Genomic DNA, 9543 nt, shown 5'->3' with positions numbered 1-9543 from the left:
TATGCTGATAATGTAACACACACAGACACACACACACACACACACACACACACACACATATATATATATATAGTCTACACACACACACACACATAAAAAAATATAGTAAATTTTGCTTATATACGATTTTATTAACCTATATACAGGTATATATATTATATATTGGTATACACGTATAGGTATACTAGTATATAAGCTACATTTACATTAGGCTATATTGTAAATATATTTTTTAAATATATGGGTTAAGTTTAATCTTATTATTTAATAATAAATAAATAAATAAATATTTATTTAAAACTACTAAGTATTTTTAATGAACTGCAGGTAGACGCTTGTCTGCAGGATGTTGAACTGTTTGTGTGAGAGCGCCATCGAGTGGACAGAAGGCGCACAGACAACCACCGCATCTTAATCATGCAATAATCCACATTTCACTCTAAGTGGGTCCCGTTTCCTTTATTGCGCAAATTAAGGGTGTTCGCACATTTAACAACATGTTTTAAATGTAAAAGAGCACAGACAAAGACAAAGACGGATATAATTTTTCTGCTACACATATATAATGAAATATAAAATGGATATAAAAACAATATAACACATAAGAGACAACAAAATGACAGCATGAGAACAACAGCGGAAACCAGAAAGCATCACACACCAACACCAAAACAGGGCGTCCGACTCCATGCGGAAAACACCCTCTGGCCTCTTCTGACATGCAGCTCCTGCTCCCGCTGGTCACACACACACACACACACACACACACACAGTTATTACAACACAGAGAAGACAAAGATGGCCCTGACAGAACAACAAACATGTGTTATTCACACACCGATCACATTCACATGGATAAACACTTGAACAAATGAAACAGCTTGTAGCATCTTTACAGAGCTTAATCTAAACAGCAGATAAAAGCAGCCTTCATGAACATCAAGCCCTTCATGAGTAAATCATCTCTGTTATCTCAGTTGAATTTACTTACCACTGTTAAATTAAAGATTACCATCTGGACAATCATAATCTGAAACCCCTTAAAATATCTAAAATATTAAATAAATAAAACATCAGTGTACATGTAAAAAAACGAAAAAAAAAAAAACAGTGTTACACTTTAGAATAGGTAACACTTGTTAACTATTAACTACAACATTTCTCTCAATAAATTCTTAATTTGCTGCTTATTAATAGTTAGTAAGGTAGTTATTAGGTGTAGGTATTGGTAGGATTAGGTATTTAGAATAAGGTCAAGTAGAATAAGGCATTAATATGTTCTTAATTAGCACTAATACATGGCTAATAATCTAGTAATGTATGCATGCTAATACGCAACTAATAGGTGTTACCTATTCTAAAGTGTTACCCATTAGTCAGCAGCTATACTCAATTAATTTCCATGTGTTATTGAATGCATAAGTATTACTTTAAAGGAGACAATTTATTCTAGGTTTGCCAAAAAAAAGAAGAAGGAAAAAATGGGTTGAAAATATGCCACCGCAAGACATGCAGAATTTGAGTAGGATCAGACAGAAGAGGAGCAGCTGGCTACATTACACTGTGCTTACTGTAGAGAGGGCAAGTCACACACCACATTACAACTGCTTGAAATGCTCAGTGGCTTGCAAACATGAAGAAAAAACTAAACAAAAAAACCAAATATGAGTCCAATCTGCAGGTGAAGAGAAAGCTGAACAAAATGCCTCATACTCAAAAACAGAATCTGAATTAGATGAGAAGTTACACTTCAAAATATCCAGCAACAGGATGATTAAAAGCTACTTTTTAATGTTTATTTGCAGGCCATCAGGAACACCTCGAAATCTGCTTCAGAGCCAGCTGTGGGAATAAAGAGAAATGTGATGCTTTATTTTATTTCAATATTATTCATTGAAATTGTTACTAGTTATTTAGAATGTTTTTTTGTATGGTTTGTTAGAATAAGACAATATTTAACTGAAATGCCACTATTTGAAAATCTGAAATCTTTGAGGATGTAAAAAATAAATAAATCTAAATATTGAGAAAATTGCCTTTAAAATTGTCCAAAGGACTTCTTAGCAATGCATATTACTAAATATAATACATTTATATATAAATAAATAGATTTATACATTGTAATATATATATTGATATATTTAGAGTAGGAAATTTACAAAATATCTTCATGGAACATGATCTTTACTTAATATCCTAATGATTTTTGGTAAACAGAAAAATCAATAATTTTGAGCCATATAATGATTTTTTGGCTATTGCTACAAATATACCCCAGTGACTTAAGACTGGTTTTGTGGTCTAAGGTCACATATTATATTATATTATATTATATTATATTATATTATATTATATTATATTATATTATATTATATTATATTATATTATAACACTGGTTGTTTCTGACTTTGTGTAGTTTCATGAAGCTTAATCGGTTAATTTGGAGTAAATCAGAGTAGATGTGTGCTCTGCTCAGCTCACCTTCTGAGCGTGGCCCTGTGCATCAAGTGGCAGGTTTTATGGTCAGACGCTCCCCGCGTTCACTCAGGACCTGACTGGCCCTCCGCATCACGTTCCCCATCTTCCTCACCGCTGGAGGAGACGGGCTGCTCCTGCTCCTGCTCCTGGACGCTTTAACAGCTGCTGCTGGGGAATAATTCAGAAACACATGCGAGCACCAGACGAGGGTCTATGTTTCTAACCTTTTGATTTAATAATGCGCTCACGTCATTTAATGAACATGAAAGGACACCACAGAAAATGACAGAGAGCAGCAGCTTTTGTTTATGGATTGCCATTATATACACTTGAAACTAGTTGAATTAATAGTGAAGAAACAGCCATGAGAGTCTATGACTAGGGTTGAGGTGTGTGGGCTGGTGGCTCCAGGGCAGCTTGGCACCTCTCCCATTCATTACACACTATTCATCCATGATCCGCCGTGAAGGCTGGTGCCACTACTCTCATCTCCGCTCCTCTCCCTCCTCCTCAACGCCTGTCTTTGTGTCCCTGCGCATGCCTTCATCAGAACAAAGTGGCCTCTGAACTAATCAGACCCTCTTTGCAATGGGACCATTCTCTGCCACTGCTGAGAGATCTATCAGAGCACTACAAACAACCACCCGCCGACGGGGCCCACAAAGCACCCTCTCTTCCTGCCTGGACCCTGACTGAACTGACCCACACAGCTACACAGACAGGACAGGATGGAAATGAACGCCATTGCCTAAAAGATGCATTAAATACGATCTAATACACTGTCTAGGGGTTGATGAAATAATGTTTATTTGTTTTCTAATAATTGTAAAAAAAAAAAAAAAAAAAAAAAAAAAAAAAAATATATATATATATATATATATATATATATATATATATATATATATATATATATATATATATATATATATATATATATACATATTTAAACTGCAATTCATATATTTTAAATACATGTCTTCAACGTTCAACGTTAGGCTTTTTATTTCTGAATTAATTCTTTTTTTTTTTTTTTTGAGAATAAAAAGAGAAAATATAATAATATTCATAATTATTATTATGATTATTACTATTATTATAATTATTATTAAAGTAATTGTTGAAAATAAATAATAATGATTATTATTTTTTATTTAACTGGGAGTGTAAAATTATTACTGTTGTCAAAATAAGTATTGTTGAAAAAATATAATTATTTTTTTTTAGAACATAAAAGGAGAAATTATTATTATTATTATTATAAAGTAAGTACGGTTGAATATAAATAATAATATAATATATTTTTTAGATTTTTGAGTATAAAAGAGTAAATATTATTATTATTACTATTATTATTATAAAAATATTGTATTGTATTTCAACAAGTATTGTTGAAAATAATAATAATAACATTATTATTATTATTAATATTATTATAATTATTATTTAAATTCTTGCTGAAAATAAATATTTAATAAATAAATAATAATAACAATAATAATAAAGATCAAGAATGTTTGTCTACCAAGTTATATTATGTATACATAAAAATCACGATAATTGTGTATTATGTTTAACATAATGTACAATTTATTTAAAAAATTAAAATATATACAATAAAAAAAATTATGTTTTTTGTTTTATTAAAACAATAATAAAATATTCATTAAAATCCACACACATTTTATACATGATTTCAAGATATTAAATAAAATGTTTTGTTTTTTTACTTGATGGTCACACCATTATTCAGTTTGAACGTTGGTATAAATGGTAAAAATTATATATGGTATAAATTCACAATGAATTTGGAAAACACACACACACACACACAATCCTACTCACCTTCACGCCGAGGCCGACCCTGGTTTGCAGTCAAACTGTTTTTCATTCTGCTCAAAAAAATCTTGCATCGATAGATGACCATATTAACAGAACAGGCATCTAAAATATGGAGAAAAAAAGAGAAAAGAAAACAGGGCTTTGTTTTGGTACAGTTCTTAGGATCTCCATACACATTCATTCTACAGAGAGGCCAATACAGTCGTTCTCAGCCCGCTCACCTCCCATTAGCTTTTGCTGACAGTTGACAAAGCTAGTTTGGCTTGGAGCACCAGGGCTCTTCTTGTTCTCCGGAGCTCCTGGTGTCTTCTGGTCTCCGGGGGACGCTGGGTTGGCTTGGGCGAGCTTGGCCCCCCAGTAGTTTTGACAAGCGTGATAGAGAACCTGCACAAAAATGCATTTCTCTGCAGCTGAGCTGGCCACCCATTGATCAGTGGTGCGATCGAACACTAAGTCGAACTCAGGAGTGTCCTGAAAACATTCATTCAGTCAGAATAACGGAATATACTGGGAAATAAAAGCTACGTTTAGGAGGATGATCACCTTATCGGGGTTGATGCCATTGACCTGGCGAAGCTGCTCCACGGACCACTGAGACCTCTTAGCAAACTGCCTCGTTCCCCGATATCTCTTAACTTTAGTGATGAGGACTTGAGCTGGTCTGCTGTTAGTAACTACATGGAAACATTGATGTCTCCATCAAACGTCAAGAACATCGGACTGTCACCACACGATTTAAAAACTAGATATTTTAAGATTTCGAAGACGCGTTACCTGACAGGCAGAGGTAGGTTAAGTAGTCCCTCTTGCGGCCTGCTCTGAGGAAGGACAGTCTTTTGTTCTTCATCCTCCTCATCACCTCAATGGCGACCAGTAACTTTTCATCTCTTGGGACAAAGATCTCACGGCTGATGGCTGACTGGATGTTCATCTTCACAATGCCTTGTAAATATGTCCACAAAACATGAACAAAAAAACTATTTCTGTGCCCAACAGGAAATCCTGGAGCCAATGAACATTATAAAACATAATCTTGGTCAAATCAAATGGTTTCTTGTTTAGATGTCTGTCGTTTAATTATTTTTTTCAACTTACATGTTTCGAACGGGCAGGATTATATATAATATATATTTATTTATATACAATATTATTTAATTAAGCAGCACAACCGTTTCAAATATTGATAATAATAAGAAATGTTTTATTGTTGAGTTCTGCAGGATCACGTGACACTGAAGACGATAATGACAATTAAGCTTCGCCGTCACAGGAATACATGACATGTTAAGAGAAAGTAAAACTAAGTAGTAGTCAAGTTTAAGTTATGTGTCTATACAGAATTTTTTAAATATTAACTCGAGTAATAACGTGTGACAACTAGCCCCACTGTGACCAACAGTGTAGCCTAAATAAATATGGTCGGAAAAAATGTAATCGCCATTTCTTAAAACAATGAACGGCTGAATGTTAAATGTTTTTATTTAAAAATAAATAAATAATTTAAAAAAGGTCATTTAATTAACAGCTCACTTGTTGCTCTGAAATGTTTCCAAATAAAGAACAACTTTATGAATTCCTAAACCCACACAAATCTCTGCAAGAACAGATGAATCAGCACACCTTCTGCTTCTCTTCCTGTAGCTGTCTTCCTCGAGCCCTGGATGGAGAGCAGTCCGGTCTCAGGTCATCTTTACCCCGCATCTAATAACGAGAGACTGCTGCGGGGCGTGTGGAGAGTCCCGGAGAAAACCCGCGGGCTGCGTGCTGTATCCTACTGAGCTGCCTACTGAGAGAGCACTTTGTAGGGATCACAGACGCGTCTGTGTCAGTTGAGCTCTGTCTTTATACAGTCTATGGATGAGTTTAGTTTAGCGGCTTGTGTGTGAGACAGAGCCACACTCGACTCGAAACCCAGCTGATGATCACGTGCAGCGCGCCTCGGTTACACTGGAGGAGCTGATTGACTGGAGAATGCTCCAGATGCTGATTTTATCAATAGCTAAATAAGCCGATATGAAACAAATATTTAAAAGAAATGCGTAAGATGCTGATTTATTTATTTAATCCTGGAATCACTGTAAACAAATATTTATTAACTGATAAATAGGGATTTACACTGTATTATATAATAATGTGATATAAATATATATATATATATATAATTATTATTATTATTACCATTTTAAATCACATTTAGTTATAATATGATATAGCCTAGAGTAGCGGGGTTGATACGATTTTAGCCAAAAATGTTTTTGAAAAAAAAGTATCTTATTCTCACCGAGGCATTATTAATGACAATAATAAATTAAAAATATATATATTGTAGAACAATAATATTGTACATAGTAAAATTTAAACAATAACTTCTAAATATCTTAAATAGCCTAATTTCTAATAAATATATATGTGTGTGCATGATCTTTATGTGATGGCAAAACTGTATTTTCGCCAGCCATTACTCCAGTCTTCATTGTGGGGTTATAAATTAGATGCAAAATATAGTAATAAACAGCAATTCAAAGGAGGGTCCAGGAAAACCTAAAAATATAAATTTCAAAATTCAAATAAACTGTAACAGTACCTCAGTGCTACCAAAACATAATTGCTTCTTTGTCCACAGTTATATAAGTGCCAGATATAATAAACAGCATTTCAAAGGAGGGGCCTTGCCCCATCAGTGCTCAGGCCTTTAAAATATAAACTATTCAAAACATTAAAAAAATATTATAATAATTTAATTATACCAAAATATAAATGTTTGTGTCACAGTGCTGATATGGTGCACAAGAAACATTTAGCCCCTTATTTCTGAAAACAATTGGATATAGAAATCTGTCAGGGATCTGGAAAGAGGACCCAATTGCAGTGCAAGATAACAAGGTTTTGACAAGACCAACTGATAGAAGAGGGTAGTAAAGTGCACAAGAGATCCCACAACTGGAACATGGTAAACAGACACAGCTAGGGAAGGCCACTAGGATGGCTTCAGAAAACTGGCAGAATACTTTGGCAACAGAGCGGGGCAGCAAGACCAGGCTGATGAAGAACACAAGGCCCCATAGAGCAGAGCTCAGACACTTGTAGACCGCAGACTGAAGCAGACCAAGTGCCAGGCAGGTAGAATTAAGGCAGGGCACATGGGTACAGGTCAGGAACACTAACACTAGACATGACAAAACAAAATTAAACCCAAGACAAGGGAAAATAAAAACCAATAAACTAAGTAAAGCAACATAATAAGAAACCATTACCAATTTAATCAATTTAGAATAAACAAAACCAAGAATCAGGACTAGAAAAACTAAGTGAAGTATTACAAATAAGAGCAAAAAGAAAGAATAAACAAATTACTAAAACAAGGAGCAAGACAAGAACATGGACCTACGAGGACTGAATAAAACAAGGGCATAAGGCCAACCAGGGAGGGAGGCATGGACACATATTCAGAAACAAGACAAAGACCGTGACCAAGGGGGTGAAAATTAATACAAACCAGCAAACACAAATGGGTAAGGGGCACTATAAAAAGGGAGGAACACACATGAGGAACAGGTGAGCACAATTAGACAAACAAGGCTAACAAGAGGACGCAGTAAAGAGGAAACAAGGAGGAAGGGCTAAGTGAGCACATGGCCGAGAAAACAATTAACAAGGCCATGTGCTGACACAAGAAACAAAACAAACAGAGTGACAGTGCAAAACCTTGACAGAAATCCAATAAAAATGTTTACTAAAAGAAGTATTCATTTCTAAAAATAGATAAAGTAAAAAACCTAACCCCAAACTTTAGCTTTCCTTTTCTTTTGGAAAATGCATAAGCAAGTGCAGTTTACCAGTTTAATGCATATGGTAAAAAAAAAAAATAATAATAATAATAATAATAAAATACTGTATCAGTATTGGGCATATTATCAAAATACTTTTTTGTTTGTTAAAGTAATTTTTATTAAGTTTATTTTTATATACATTAACAACAAAACAAATGAGAAACTTTTATCCTTCCATTTTAAAATGTTACTGTATTGCTGACCTGTTTATTGGGTCACTTCCTCCAACAATGGCTCTAGTGTCCACATTTGATGACTCATTATTTATAGCGAAAAAACAAAACAAAACAAAAAAAAAACTAAAGTTCTATTCTGTTGTTTTCAAGGCCCACATCAAAATGTGCTTATAGTTGATCCCTATATTACCAATAAAGTCAGGATTTAAAAGCAGTGAACAGAATGAGACAGAGCGGAGGGTCAATATCAATTTTAATGAAAAACAGGAGTTTCATAAAAGAGGAACAGCTCTGTTCACACTGAAGCAAAACATGAACAGTCCAGTTCTGATATATATGCACGCATAATGCAGACGTTTTCCTCGGATCACGCGCTTGGTAAAGATCTCACTCTTCAGTTTATTGGCACATTCAAGGGTGAGGTAAGGAGAAATGTTAAGTGCTTTTCTCTTGTCATCGATAAAGGCATGGGGGTGTCATTTGTCAGAATTATTGTAAACTAATCATACAAAATTAATACAGAAAACATGGACGTAACACAAAAACAATGGTTATTTTAAAATGGCAATGTTTTTGTGACTATATGGCTCATTAGTGCTATAATCCATCAGAAAACAACATGACGAGTAACATGTTTGATATGCCGACTGCAGAGAATGCCACATGTGAAAGATGTGTGTTTCAACTAGGAAAGAACTATGAGGAGATCCAGTTGTAGGGAGTTTTTCTAACAGCCTCAGTGGAAAACGTTCAGACTTTGTCTTTCATGCATGTTAAAGCAAAACCTCTAATCCGGTGGTGATCATAGCAAAGAGTGCATTCAAATGTGCAGTGGAGTTCAGTGTCTATCATGCGAGTGCAGAGGAGAAACTAATGCCTCAAATGTATCAGAAAGAAAAGAAGAAGAAGAAAAAACTCCTCCCTGATGTTCCAAACCATTAGAACTTTCTCTGTTTCATGGAAGAACTTCTGAAGACTGTTCTAGTCGATCTCTCCAGTTACAATAAATGGAAACTGAGGCTTTCAAGGTGCAAAACAGATCATGAATGTGGTCCATACAAGTAGGTAACAAGTCTTCTGAAGCTAGAAAATATTTCCAGGAACAGACTGAAAGGTCAAAGATTCAGAGAGTTGAGCTCAGTATCAGTCTAATGCATGAACGAATCATTCAGAAAACATCTGACTCGGTTAAAGATTCATTCGTGAATCAGACATTTCTG

At 34.5% G+C, this 9543-nt stretch overlaps 1 protein-coding gene across 2 annotated transcripts; it reads right to left on the bottom strand.

Annotated features, from left to right (window-relative positions):
• Positions 1-441: 441 nt before the first annotated feature.
• LOC113063002 (syntaxin-binding protein 6-like) lies at positions 442-6210 on the bottom strand. Of its 2 annotated transcripts, none has more exons than XM_026233127.1 (7): positions 5938-6210; positions 5092-5259; positions 4861-4991; positions 4539-4788; positions 4321-4419; positions 2482-2646; positions 442-1842 (listed from the first exon to the last, which is right to left on the bottom strand). In XM_026233127.1, exons 2-6 carry the CDS (start codon positions 5246-5248, stop codon positions 2504-2506), a joined length of 780 nt encoding a protein of 259 aa, XP_026088912.1. In that variant the 5' UTR covers positions 5249-5259; positions 5938-6210; the 3' UTR covers positions 442-1842; positions 2482-2503. The 2 variants fall into 2 exon arrangements, with proteins under 2 accessions (XP_026088912.1, XP_026088913.1); XM_026233128.1 differs by having other exon boundaries at positions 2482-2643; positions 5938-6209.
• Between the last annotated feature and the right edge of the window lie 3333 nt (positions 6211-9543).

This window comes from Carassius auratus, chromosome 45 (assembly GCF_003368295.1).
Source record: "Carassius auratus strain Wakin chromosome 45, ASM336829v1, whole genome shotgun sequence".
NCBI classification, from domain to species: domain Eukaryota; kingdom Metazoa; phylum Chordata; class Actinopteri; order Cypriniformes; family Cyprinidae; genus Carassius; species Carassius auratus.
Note: the sequence above shows the minus strand (reverse complement) of the source record. Positions and strands in the feature narration are given on the sequence as shown.

Bases quoted from the DNA above. Each gene is read 5' to 3' on its own strand.
- LOC113063002 (XM_026233127.1), bottom strand. From the start codon at position 5,248: ATGAACATCCAGTCAGCCATCAGCCGTGAGATCTTTGTCCCAAGAGAT. The intron at 4,420-4,538 runs GTGAGCGGGCTG...TCCATATTTTAG, and splicing joins TCAGCAAAAGCTAATGGGAG to ATGCCTGTTCTGTTAATATG. The intron at 2,647-4,320 runs GTGAGTAGGATT...ATTATTCCCCAG, and splicing joins GGGTCGGCCTCGGCGTGAAG to CAGCAGCTGTTAAAGCGTCC.